At 42.0% G+C, this 14242-nt stretch overlaps 1 protein-coding gene and 1 pseudogene across 1 annotated transcript; both read right to left on the minus strand.

Annotated features, from left to right (window-relative positions):
• Positions 1 to 654: 654 nt before the first annotated feature.
• Positions 655 to 3760, minus strand: TEX12 (testis expressed 12). Its single transcript, XM_035127324.2, has 4 exons — positions 3696 to 3760; positions 3443 to 3554; positions 3295 to 3346; positions 655 to 2764 (listed from the first exon to the last, which is right to left on the minus strand). The coding sequence occupies exons 1-4, from the start codon at positions 3753 to 3755 to the stop codon at positions 2599 to 2601; spliced, it is 390 nt and encodes a 129-aa protein (XP_034983215.1). The 5' UTR covers positions 3756 to 3760; the 3' UTR covers positions 655 to 2598.
• Positions 3761 to 12281: 8521 nt separating this feature from the next.
• LOC132592577 (protein transport protein Sec61 subunit gamma-like) lies at positions 12282 to 12651 on the minus strand (annotated as a pseudogene).
• Between the last annotated feature and the right edge of the window lie 1591 nt (positions 12652 to 14242).

Consider the following 14242-nt stretch of genomic DNA (forward strand, 5'->3'; position numbering starts at 1 on the left):
CCACAAGGGCCATCCAGTCCAACCCCCTGCCAAGCAGGAAACACCATCAAAGCATTCTTGACATATGGCTGTCAAGCCTCTGCTTAAAGACCTCCAAAGAAGGAGACTCCACCACACTCCTTGGTAGCAAATTCCACTGCCGAACAGCTCTTACTGTCAGGAAGTTCTTCCTAATGTTTAGGTGGAATCTTCTTTCTTGTAGTTTGAATCCATTGCTCCGTGTCCGCTTCTCTGGAGCAGCAGAAAACAATCTTTCTCCCTCCTCTATATGACATCCTTTTATATATTTGAACATGGCTATCATATCACCCCTTAACCGTCTCTTCTCCAGGCTAAACATACCCAGCTCCCTAAGCCGTTCCTCATAAGGCATCGTTTTCAGGCCTTTGACCATTTTGTGTGCCCTCTTCTGGACACGTTCCAGCTTGTCTGTATCCTTCTTGAACTGTGGTGCCCAGAACTGGACACAGTACTCCAGGTGAGGTCTGACCAGAGCAGAATACAGTGGTACTATTACTTCCCTTGATCTAGATGCTATACTCCTATTGATGCAGCCCAGAATTGCATTGGCTTTTTTAGCTGCTGTATCACACTGTTGACTCATGTCAAGTTTGTGGTCTACCAAGACTCCTAGATCCTTTTCACGTGTACTGCTCTCAAGCCAGGTGTCTCCCATCCTGTATTTGTGCCTTTCATTTTTTTTTTTTTTGCCCAAGTGTAGTACTTTACATTTCTCCTTGTTAAAATTCATCTTGTTTGCTTTGGCCCAGTTGTCTAATCTGTTAAGGTCATTTTGAAGTGTGATCCTGTCCTCTGGGGAATTAGCCACCCCTCCCAATTTGGTACACTGACGGGCATCAGCTTTCAGGATCTCAGACAGGGGATATTCCCAGCCCAACCTGAAGATGCCTGGGATTGCACCTGGGACCCTCTTTTAGCAGAGCAGATGCTCTAACCACTGAGCTACGACCCTTCCCCTAAAAATGAATGATCAACAGGAATATGTGTAAACACCGCACAAGGAAATTAGGAGGAATGTTCATTGTCATATAACTGCCTGTCAATGGATTCAAATGAATGCTCAACAGATACCATAGAGTCTAACCTCTGCATAAGCTTGTGCAAGTAAATTGAGATGAGTGCTGAATAAACAAGTCTTATCTGGAGGAGCCCCCATTAGTTTGTGTTCCTGCTGCTACTGCTGCTGGGCCTGAGTTCCCAGCACTGCCCCTCTCCACATCAACACCTCTCTTGAAAATAATGAAAAAAGGAAATGGTTCTTTTGTTTCCTCTTGACTTTGCATGACTAACTCAGCATGCAGTGATGACTTTGGGGGTTACAATGAAGGGTCAAGCCATACTTGATCAAACAGCAGGACTGACATGACAGCAGGACAGAAGGGAAGACACCTCCTTGTTAACAACCCAGAGCTAATGAACCTTTTTCTCATTGCCTAAATGGGCATAAATAAATATACATACCCTGCAGAGGAGGGGGGCAGGGGGAACACTGGTTTTGATAAAAAGGAGTCCCAAAAGAGCATCATGCCCCAATGAAGGGAGTGGTGACTATCCCAGATGGGACCAGAAGGTCCTGCCCCCACAGCTGCCCATTCTTAACCATGCCATTGACATGGAAATGAGGACAAATTGATGGGAGACATTTCCATTGTAATGGATCTGTGGCAGGCAGGCCCACCCACCCAGCCAGCCACTGCCAGCATTATCCATCCTCCTGCTGCCTGGAGGAAATGCTTGCAATGGATCACAGCACCATGCCCTGGCTAATAAGATTAAACGGGCCATAAATAGTCCTTAATAGAGTGGAACAGCTCCCACATTCCCCTCCTTGTCCTGAGGCTCGCTTTACCTTTTTCAGAAAAAAACTTACAAAAGTGGCAGGATATCTGAACATAGCCTATAGTTCAGATACTATTAATTAATTAACCTGTCCTTCACCATAAAACCCCAGGGTGGATTACAGCAAAAATATATATGATAATACAACAAAACAAATAAAAAAATCCCATGTTTTCAGTCTGACTGGATTTTTCCTGCTACTTGAGACATAGCTGCCAAGTTATCCCTTTTTTTAAGGGATTTTCCCTTATGCTGAATAGGCTTCCTCGTGAGAAAAGGGAAAACTTGGCAGCTATGACTTGAGATTTGTTGTTCAGTGAAAATCTATTTAATAAGCATGTGAGTTAACAAATTGCAAACATTAAAAACAGTGTTGCTCATAATAAGTCCCCAGAGGAAAATATCCACACTGCCAATGCCACATACATTTGAATTTACAGAATTCATTGTGAGGAGCAATGCAGTTGCAGAAAGAGATATGAGTAAGTGATGTGTAGTAAGGGCTGGAGGTCATGAATGGAGGTCACAAAGAACAGACAGGTAGACATGCATGGCAGAGATTCTATCCTCATGACAGATATATTTTTACAGGCAGGGGAATCATAACTTGCACGAAGACAGTATACAATACAAGTATGTGCATCAAGCATCCAGATAGATAAAAGGGTATTTCAATTATACATTAGTGTTCAGCAGATACAGAACTCTAAACATGCAGCCCGTGCCTTTGAATAAAGATCATTTGCTAGATAATCTATTTTCACTTTGTAGAGGGCCCGTCATTGCAGCAAACCTGTGCTTTAGATTCTCCCATTTCAATCTCAAGTGATATTCTATAGAAGCAGCTTCTTTCAGAATCCCTCCAAGCTCCTCTACATATGAGGCATCCATTGCTGCTCTCTCACTTTATTTACAAAAAAAAATCTGTAGTTAACATAAAGCTACAAATTAACTTGAATTTTTACTGATGTATGCTGGTACCTACTCATTCTGCAAACATTTCTGCAATAATAATGCAAACATGCAACTGGAGCTATATATATATATATATATATATATCATTTTTAAGGTATAATTTTGTATTTAAAATATTCCTAACTCACAGAATAAATAATTGTAGACCCTGTATAAAATACAGTTACTTGTAATGTCAATATGTAGGGAGATCAGAACAAAATAATGATTTCAATTTCAAAGTAATTATATTATGAATGAGTGTCACTAACAGAGGATAGGTCTACACATAAAGCAAAGAGCAAATGTCAAACACTGAAGTTGTTCCAGATAAGGAACAATAGTTTGTTGGTTTAACTTTTTAATTAATAAAAATTACACAAATACCACTTTGAAATTATCAACAATTTAGCTGAATATTTGTTACACTAGCTGGATAAATGCTATAAATAAAATAAATTAATAAAACAGTATACTTGCCTTAAAATATGAACATATTTTGATAATAGAATATTTATTTCTTTGCTTGTATCTGTTAATATAAATATTTGTTTTAGTAAAAAGTAGATGTAAAGGTTAATTAAGTGATATTAATTAATAGGAGTTGATATAATTTTATATACGTCACCATTCAAAACTTTTTCTAGGGCTTCAGTTTTGAGAACTGCCTGGGAGCTTTCAGAAAGAGAAAAATCCATTTTCTCAAAAGAAGATATTTGTGGATTTTCTGAAGATTCATTCTGCCAACAGAAAACAAACAACGGAAAGCTGGAATAATCTTTCAGCCTTGCAGAACTGTGCACATACTTTTTCACACCACATTTATCACAATCATTTTACATTTAAAAAATAAAAATAGCTATTTAATGAATACTGCTCACCTTTTCTTCCGTTTTACGTTTTTTCCTATTTTCATCAGACTTTACTGGGTTACTTGTCATTGTTACCTGATAAAAAAAATGTAATGTCATATTTGAGAAACAGGTTTTTTTTCCTGTGAAGGTAGGCCTATTGCAAGATGTAACTGCAAAATAATATCACAGTGCTGTCCTTACTCTAAGAAAACTAGACAGAAACTTTAAACAACAGGGACAAAATAACTTGCATAGTGACCAGTCCCAAGGTCTGTATTCAGGCAACAATTTTTATTTTACATGAATGGCACTGTTCGCTCTCCGTGCTCCTCCCAGGACTGGAAAGGGGTTAGTTTAAGCTCTGGTTTGATAGTAAAACTGAATCATGAGAGGAAAATGAACCCCTCATCAACATGGATAAACGCGCGCTCTTCTCCTTATTAAATGTAAACATCCTCCAATAGAAACCATTTAACTTTTATCATCTTCATGCGAGCACACGCTCCCCTCTCCCCTCAGGTCAATGCACACCATGGGGAATTTTCCCGCATTTTCGCCTCCTCATCACCTCACAACTCCCTTAAATGTGGTGGTGGCGAAAGAGAGAAGAACTCTCCGCGGATCCCCTCTTCGGAGCATGCGCATTCCCTGCAGCGAGGGGACAGGGCTCAGCTACCCCTCCCTCCTCGAACTCTGTCTGGTGACCGTTAACGATCGGCTCGTGCTCAGGGAGTTTTGGCGGGAAGCGCGTGTCGTGTTTGCTCTCCTCAGCTCGGGAGAGAGAAGTCGAAGCAGAATAACGGTACAAATTGTTTTAAGAGAGTTTATTTTGTAGGCAGCAAGCCCGTTTGAGGTAGGCTTCCTGCATAGGAACTATGAAAAAAGTCGTGAGCCCCTCCCTCAGAGCCAACTCAGGTCTCCTAATGGAGATGACTAACTTCCAATTCTGTGAAGAATTTAGTGGGATGCAACCCCAAAACAGGTAGCCATGTCGACTCATTTGAGAAAAGAGAAGGCACAACAATAAAGTAATACTGAGGACCAACTTTTATCAGGACAACTTATGGATTATTTATCCTTCAGAGACTTTTGAAGGTGTAGATTCAGGTAGGTAGCCGTGTTGGTCTGACACAGTCGAAATATCTATATATATATATATAAATAAAAAAAATTGTCCAGTAGCACCTAAGAGACCAACTAAATTTGTTCTTGGCATAAGCTTTTGTGTGCATGCACACTTCAGATACAGTTGGTGTATTTAGCCAATATGAAGCTCCCAGTTTGGCTGTCATTTAAAAAGCACAGAAGCAACATGCTGTCCGTTTAATATGTTGCACCACATCAAACACACCAAACACCAATTTTTTCATAATTGCCACATACACAAAATTGCACACTGCTCCATATTCTTAATCAAGTATCACTCCTTGCAGATTCTGTTTTCATAATTACAAGAAGAACAAATTAGAATCAACTCATTCAAGGCAGACTAGTTATTTTTATTTACCACATTTATATCCCAGCTCTGCTCTCCTCCAAAGATAATCTCCCCCTCCCCAGTTTATGCTGTGAGGTGGGCTAAACTGAGATACAGTGACTGGCCCCAAATCGCTCAGTGAGTATCATGACCGAATGCAAATTTGAACCCTTGGCCACCCAGGTCCTAGTCTAACAAACTGCTACACCCTGCAAAACCCATTTGTGCTTACAAGTTTATTGTCAGTGCTGTAACAAGAACATGTGTTAATGGTGTAGAATTCATCATGTTTATGTATGCTTATTGTGTGGGGAATCTTATCTGTGTTACTAGATTTTGCAAACTGGGGATTCATGTGCCTTTTATTCCAGATTAATCCACACACATTGTGGAATGTTACTCAGCTTCTAAATCTTTCCAGAAACAAATGAATCAGAAGAAGAGGAAAATGCAGAAGACAGAAGTACTGTATAAGATAACATTACACTACAGGAGTATTTCTTAGTTATAAATGTTGCATAATAATTACTTTTTCCAGCCAGCAGGTGGCTTCTTCACTGAAAGTTCTGTGTACTGACACCTCAGTTGTTGAGTGATACCCTTGAGGTGACTGCAGCTCCATTTCCAGAAAATGAGTTAAGATAGATGCAAGACAGTTTGCAGAAACCTGTGAATGGAGAAATAAATCATGCATTAAACAATCAGAAAAGGTTTCATTCTGACACAGAGCTAGGACTGCCAGCTTCTGAAATGAAACATTTGGAGCCAATGCTCAATCCCAGGCATTTCAATCCACAACCTATTTTCAATGTCAGAATGCAGCTTCATGGGCAAGTAAAAAGCGTTATTGAGCAGGATCAGAGTGCACAGACTTTCCTGATCAAGGAATGTGACTACCAAGCAAGCAACAGCTCCATCACCACCCTTGAGAAATAAGCTACTTGTGAAAAATGAGATGCAGCTACTGGGTGAGTATTTTAAGGAATTTAGTTCTCAAGTTTAGGAATAATGAGAAAAGATTAAGGATGGAGGCATATGCTACAATCCTAAATCATGTTTATGTTGCTCTTCCATCTTGTGTAGTCGTTAGATTATTAAATGTTTAAATTTATTTCCCCTCTTTCATGAAAGTTCAGCAAAATAGGAAGGAACATAAGACACTGCATTACATGAGTCGTTAGACTATTGAGTTATCTAGCTCAGGACTGTCTGGGTGGTGGACTTCATGCTAGCAGGATCACCTTTATTTTTGGAGACACACCAACTACATTTAAAATTACAGAATTTGGAGGCCAGGGATTTGATATGAGTGGCAGAAATGAACTGACATGACAGTCGTTCTTTACATACACATGTCTGGTTACCTCCTCCACTTTCAGCTTTCTTCTCAGTAATAATATTTTTGTTGTTGTCATTTTGGTTTTTTGGGGGGGAGAGGGGCTCATTTTGTTGTTACTGTTATTCAACAATTGGAAGTCAGAAATCTTTCCATATCTCTGATCTCTTCTGCCTATCCTGGTCTACTGCAATGCCTAACAGCAGCTTTCCAATGTTTCATACAATAAGCTTTTCCAACCCTGCCTGGAAATACCAGTGAGTGACATAGTATATTCCCAAGTGCCATTCTGCTCCAATACTATCAGGCTCATGTGAATTCCTTCCCAGGTGCATTGTGTCAGTATTGGTCAGTGTGTGGTAAAGAATGAGCTTTTGGATCCAGGTACCAGAATTGTATCATAAGGCACTTGAAGGATGGATAACCCTGACCTAAAAGTTACATTCCATTTTATATGTTGGATCAGGATTTTCTGGCAACAAATCATAGAATCATAGACTCATAGACTCATAGAGTTGGAAGAGACCACAAGGGCCATCCAGTCCAACCCCCTGCCAAGCAGGAAACACCATCAAAGCATTCCTGACAGATGGCTGTCAAGCCTCTGCTTAAAGACCTCCAAAGAAGGAGACTCCACCACACTCCTTGGCAGCAAATTCCACTGCCGAACAGCTTTTACTGTCAGGAAGTTCTTCCTAATGTTTAGGTGGAATTTTCTTTCTTGTAGTTTGAATCCGTTGCTCCGTGTCCGCTTCTCTGGAGCAGCAGAAAACAACCTTTCTCCCTCCTCTATATGACATCCTTTTATATATTTGAACATGGTTATCATATCACCCCTTAACCTTCTCTTCTCCAGGCTAAACATACCCAGCTCCCTAAGCCGTTCCTCATAAGGCATCGTTTCCAGGCCTTTGACCATTTTGGTTGCCCTCTTCTGGACACGTTCCAGCTTATCAGTATCCTTCTTGAACTGTGGTGCCCAGAACTGGACACAGTACTCCAGGTGAGGTCTGACCAGAGCAGAATACAGTGGTACTATTACTTCCCTTGATCTAGATGCTATACTCCTATTGATGCAGCCCAGAATTGCATTGGCTTTTTTAGCTGCTGCATCACACTGCTGACTCATGTCAAGTTTGTGGTCTACCAAGACTCCTAGATCCTTTTCACATGTACTGCTCTCAAGCCAGGTGTCTCCCATCCTGTATTTGTGCCTTTCATTTTTTTTGCCCAAGTGTAGTACTTTACATTTCTCCTTGTTAAAATTCATCTTGTTTGCTTTGGCCCAGTTGTCTAATCTGTTAAGGTCATTCTGAAGTGTGATCCTGTCCTCTGGGGTGTTAGCCACCCCTCCCAATTTGGTGTCATCTGCAAACTTGCTCAGGATGCCCTCAAGCCCATCATCCAAGTCATTGATAAAGATGTTGAACAAGACTGGGCCCAAGACAGAACCCTGTGGCACCCCACTAGTCACTACTCTCCAGGATGAGGAGGAGCCATTGATGAGCACCCTTTGGGTTCGGTCAGTAAGCCAGTTACAAATCCACTGAATGGTAGCATTGTCTAGCCCACATTTTACCAGCTTCTTTACAAGAATATCATGGGGCACCTTGTCAAAGGCCTTGCTGAAATCAAGATAGGCTACATCCACAGCGTTCCCTTCATCTACCAGGCTTGTAATTCTGTCAAAAAATGAGATCAGATTAGTCTGACATGACTTATTTTTCAGGAACCCATGCTGACTTTTAGTGATCACAGAGTTTCTTTCTAGGTGCTCACAGACTGTTTGCTTAATGATCTGCTCTAGAATCTTTCCTGGTATTGATGTCAGGCTGACTGGGCGGTAATTGTTTGGGTCCTCTCTTTTCCCCTTTTTGAAAATAGGGACAACATTTGCCCTCCTCCAGTCTGCTGGAACTTCGCCTGTTCTCCAGGAATTTTCAAAGATTATTGCCAGTGGTTCTGAAATCACCTCTGCCAGTTCTTTTAATACTCTTGGATGTAGTTCATCTGGCCCTGGAGACTTGAATACATGTAAACTAGCCAAGTATTCTTGTACTACCTCCTTACTTATTCTGGGCTGTGTTTCCCCTGCTGAATCATCTGCTCCATATTCTTCAGGTCGGGCGTTGTTTTCTTTCTTGGAGAAGACTGAGGCAAAGAAGGCATTGAGGAGTTCTGCCCTTTCTCTGTCCCCTGTTTGCATTTCACCATCTTCTCCTCTGAGTGACCCCACTGTTTCCTTGTTTTTCCTTTTGCTACGGACATACCCATAAAAGCCCTTTTTGTTGCTTTTAACCTCTCTAGCGAGCCTGAGTTCATTCTGTGCTTTAGCTTTTCTGACTTTGTCTCTACACGTGCTGGCTATATGTTTGCTTCATTACAGAATATGTAAACAAAAGCATTCTAGGTTGGGACATTCTTGTATTCTCTGATACTCTGGACCAGGCATCCCCAAACTGCGGCCCTCCAGATTTTTGGCCTGCAACTCCCATGATCCCTAGCTAACAGGACCAGTGGTCGGGGAAGATGGGAATTGTAGTCCAAAAACATCTGGAGGGCCGAAGTTTGGGGATGTCTGCTCTGGACCAAGTATTTCACATTAGTTTCAAAACATTTTACTTCTGGGCAGATGGGACATACTTTTGATGTGAGTTTACTGGTGGCTGCTTTGGCCAGCCATGTGAAGAGAGAGCACATCTCTTCTTCGAACTCGGTAGCATTCTGCACACCTGAGGGCAACTTTGGCTTGAAGGGACAAATACAATTTCCATGGAAGGATCTTCTGACATGCAGCACCCCCTGCTGACCCTTTGGGGAATATTCAAGAGTAAGGAAATTAATTAAAGCGCTGCCACTGAAAATGCAGAAGGTTGGAGGGGACACGATTATTTCAGTCCCGTATATGGAATGTAGGGAAATTGCTCATTTACATATCCAGCCAGCTCAATCATGGCATTCTTTTCACCTACTCTAAAGATGCTGAATCTTTTCCTCCAATGCTTTCTTATCAGAGTGTTCCCTTTCTGTCACTATTGCACAACCTTCACAGTTCCGCATCTTGCTGTTACCTTTGTTTAATCATTTGTTCAATGTTTCTTCAAGACCTTTAGTGAGATATATTTGCAGTTTTAAAGCATTTGGATTTATACCCCATTCTGTCAACAGTGATCCTGGGCAGTCAGCACTAGTCATGGTCTTGGGAAGCTAGCAATGAGCGTAGTGTAGTGTAGTGTGGAGGTTAAGAAAATAAACCAAAATTTGGGAAAGTTGAAGTTCAAATATTTATTCCACCAGAGGCAAGCCATAATCTCTAAGCCCCTGCTCCTATATGTAGCATGGGGAGAAATAATATATGCATAACTTGCAGTACTGTTTTCATTATTACAAAGGTAGTAATAAATACTGAACATTTTTAGGATTATAGGATGCTATCTTATACCAAGTCAGACCATTGGTCCATCTAGCTCAATATTGTCTACACTGGCTGGCAGTCGGTTTCCAGAGTTTTAGACAGCAATCTTTTTCTAAGTCCTACCAGGAGATGCTGGAGATTGAAGTCTCAGGTGATAAATTTGTTAGTCTTTAAGAAACCAGGAGACTTTTAGTTGTTCTTACTGAATATGTTAAATGTTTGATTAAACTACCACTGTTTAATATGGACACAAAAATGTATCCTATGAATGATTTAATCTCTAGTTTAAGCATTTCCTTTCATATCCACTAGGTGATGCGCTTGTGCTTCCAACAGTTAATTACCTGGTTGTGGCAGTCCCCATACAACAGTCACCCGAGAAAAGCAAAACTGCCTTGGATGCACATGCATTAGTTAGTGATGAACCTCAGGCAGGGTCAGCTTGCGCATGAGACAAGGTAAGGAAGTCTCAGACTGCAGATTTGGTCTCCAAGGAGTGTACCTCCTCTTTGCCACCTCCCCCAGGCCCGCCTATTGCCTCTTCATCTGGGCTCTCCAGCAGCTGCCCTCTGCCTGCTCCAGGGGGACAGTGGAAGGGGAAGCAGCAGGAGGTGGGGGGGGGCATTTTCTGTTTTGCCTGAAGTGAGAAACATCCTAGGCTGACCCTGGCCTTGGGACAAGTTTTGTCTGAAAGACTGCTTTCAGTACAAACATGTTTGACCACTTAGGTCAATAGTGGGGAACCTCAGACCCAGTGCTTGAATTTGACTCTCTAGGCCTAATCTGGCCCACAGACTCTTCCCAGGCTGTATTCCCAATTCAATGTACACACCTCACTGGTTCTTCTTCACACCTTTTTCCTGACTGGAACGTCTCCCTCAACTTTGATAATGCCTCTTGCTTGTCTAGATGGAAGAGAGATGTGTGTGTATATACAAACTAGCCTACTATACAAGGATAACATTTACATTAATTGTTTTGTCCATTTTTGCTTCTGATCATGCCCAGTTTGTCTCTGTCCACTGGCATGTGCCCCCTCCCAAATGATTGCCCAGAATAAAATACAGTTTTCCATCTGAAAATGTTCTTTGCTCCTGATTTAGTAAAGGTTCTTTACTCTTAATGGTGGCATCATGCTCTACAGATCATTGGAGTGGGCATTTTCCACGTTTGCCATCAGTGGTTTTACATTTGCCCAGACATTTCCTGACCTCCAAGATCGAATATTTCACTTCTGTATTTCCACTACATTTTACTATGTTTTATGATGTGTTTAACACTTTTGTACCTTGTTATGTTTTATTGTATACTAGTGCCATTCAGCCCGTTTAATAAACGGGCGCTAGAACATTCGGCCTTTTTCGGTGGCAGCGGCACGTGGGGGGCTTTTATTCCTTGTCTAATTGATTGTTCCTCCTCTCCTCCCTTTGATCCTTAATTTATCCCTAATTTCCTCCCCCCGTTCCCAAACCCCAAGCCAAAGTCCCCCCCCCTTTTTTTACTTTTACAGCCCGGGCTCGGCTGGGGGTGCGGGGGGTATTTCTTCCTTTACCCCCTCCGAAGCTTGTGTTTGGAGTGTGGATCCCTCCCCACCCTGTTTTCGCGCGCTTTTTGTGCCTGCCGTTTGGTTCCTAATTTTTCCCCGTCAATAGCGCTGCTGCTGCCAGGGCCCAGTGGCCGAATTCTGGCTCCTGGACGGCCCGGGCGGCTGCTCCGGGGTGTACGCCCAGTTTTTCGGGGGGTGGGGGTGGCTCCCGCTACTTTTGTTGGCCTCCGCGGCTGTTTTTCAGTCGCCTGCTGCGTCCGGGAGGGAACTTTGCTGTCCGGGAGGCTCGCGCCCGCCCCGGCAATTTCTGAGGGTCCCGCGGTTGGCGCTGAGCATTCGGTGGCCTCCCCGCGCCTTTCCTGGCCGTTCCGGCCCAGCGGGGGTCTCCCAGTTGCTTGCGCTGTTTGGGCTTCAATTTCGGGCCTGTTAGTGAGGAGAAGCCGGGGCCTCGATTTTTTGGTCGTCCCGGCTTCCTCCTCAGGCCCTTGGGCACGTTGAGAGAGGGCCTGCCCTGCTTAGGGGCCTTGCTGCCTGCTCCTGCCTTCCACCTGGTGGCCTCTGTTTTAACTGCTTATTGAGCCAGTGCAGGGCAGAGGGGTGGGGGGGTGGAGTGGGGAGTGTGTGTGTGTGTGCGTGCGTGCAGTCTCTGCGTCCAATCCCTGTGTCCCTGGGGCACATGCTCAGTAGCGCAGAAAACGGGACACACGGAATCTGGACGCAGAGACACAGGGACTTTATTATATAGGATTGTGAACCCTTAGGTTTTTAATACTAAAGGGTCTAGAAATTTTCTAAATAAATAATATTCTAATCATGCTAAACTTTTTTTTTAAAAAAAAACTTTAAAATCTGTTTATAACGACAAGTAGCAAAAGATGATTTAGGAAGATTATGCCAGAAAGGCCAGAATGTTCTCTTTTGTTACCACAAGCAAAATCAAGTTACATGTCTTCTTGATGCATTCAGCCACCTACAATGATGTTGTTGATTGGAATATGGATCAATTTTACAAAGAAACCAATAAATCCCATAATTGCAAATCCTATTGCTGTTGCCATAGCAATCTTCTGGAATTCTTTCCTATCTGGCTTTGTGCATCTTTCACAAACTGATGACTAGGTTCCACAAACTGCATTACTTGATCCATGATATTCGACTTGTTGGACACGTAGCAATACGAGCAACGGAAAAGGAAAATGTAGTCGTGCTAAACCTAGGTTGACTCAGTTGCTGGATTGGAGACTGTCTATTGCTGTATATATGAGGCAGTTGACTTGGTTAGATTTATTGTGGCATAAGCTTTTTCGGGGACAGAGCCCACTCTATGAACTGCAGGATGCTCTCCTAGTTTATAGGTATCAGACTATGAGGACATAGACAAAAGTTTTGTTTCCTGTCTCCCAAATGAGATAAAACTGCCAAGCAATGTATGATATATCAATGGCGTGTAGTGTACTAATGAAGATCAGATCTGACCATATTAGGTGTGATATACTCCATATAGGTGGCCCCTGATGATAAATTGGCATAGCAAGATGAATACTGTAAATTAAATGGTCCTAAAAAGGGACAATTGCTTTCTCAGGTAAGCAAGCTGCCCCCAGACTTTGTGTGAAATTTGCTGGCAAGTTATAATCCAGCAGCTGTAGGCTGAAGTCTCTCTTTGAAGGAGAAGAACAAATTGTTGAAGAATGATACATAATGTCTCCCAATTTACATTACAATAATAGTGTGACCCTCCAGACACATTCTCAAATAAGATAAGGATTGCAGTCTAAAATGGTTTACAATCATAGATTCATATTTTAAAAACTATCCAAAAGCCACAGCAGAGCAAGACCTTTATTAGTAGCAACAGAAATTTCATTATGGTTTGTATGGTTTTATGTACTATTGTAAACCAATTTGACACTTTCCTATGAAATAGCAGTAGTATATAAATATTTTTATAAGTAAATAAAATTAAATTATGTAATCTTCTCCAGTGCTTTTCTTCAGGCTGGATATCAAGCAAACCTACAAAAAGGTTAGGAAAGAGGTAGCTGGGCATGATGGAGAAGGCCCAAACACTGCAGCCTGTAAACATCTTGAGATGGAGTACAGGACATGTCATGCAGACTTAATTTGCTTAGCTCACACCAATTTGCTCCAAGGGCAACTGGGACAAAAAAAACCCCAAAACAGTGAATAACAAATAATGCATTATTATCATCAGGATAAACACTATTTTTAAATGTATTGTCCTTTAAGGTGCTTCAAGCTTGTGTTTCTGCTGTAATAATAGACATAAAAACTCAATCTAGAATCTGGCTAAATACTTTTTACTGTAGTACTTAAATGAAGTTAGTTCAGGATGCTGCAGGGATTGCCCATCTTAGATGCTTGTTGGTGCAGTGAGAAAATTTTGGACACTATATTCAATGCTCTTACAGCTACTTCCCTTTATATGGTGATACGTATATCTTCACTTTCTTCAAAATATGGGTAAATATGCTGCATTTGGGGCCCGTCTGGCTGATTCTGAGGCCCTCAACTTCTTTCCCAAAAACTCGTCTAATGGCAACAGTGCTTTTAAGCTCCTCCCCTCATAACCAAGCCATGGAAACCCTCTTTCATGCCTACATGGAATACTCCATTGGGGTCTGTTCAATCTTGATTAGCTCTGCTCCAGAAATGGCTGAATTTCACAGTCTGTTTAGAATTGTTGTGTTTGCTGCACCAGTGCCATTTGAAATGTGGGGCAGAGATCCCAGGCATCCTAGAAGCAATGGATGGGGTATAGCTGCTAGCATCCTACCGT

This window comes from Zootoca vivipara, chromosome 1 (assembly GCF_963506605.1).
Source record: "Zootoca vivipara chromosome 1, rZooViv1.1, whole genome shotgun sequence".
Taxonomy (NCBI): domain Eukaryota; kingdom Metazoa; phylum Chordata; class Lepidosauria; order Squamata; family Lacertidae; genus Zootoca; species Zootoca vivipara.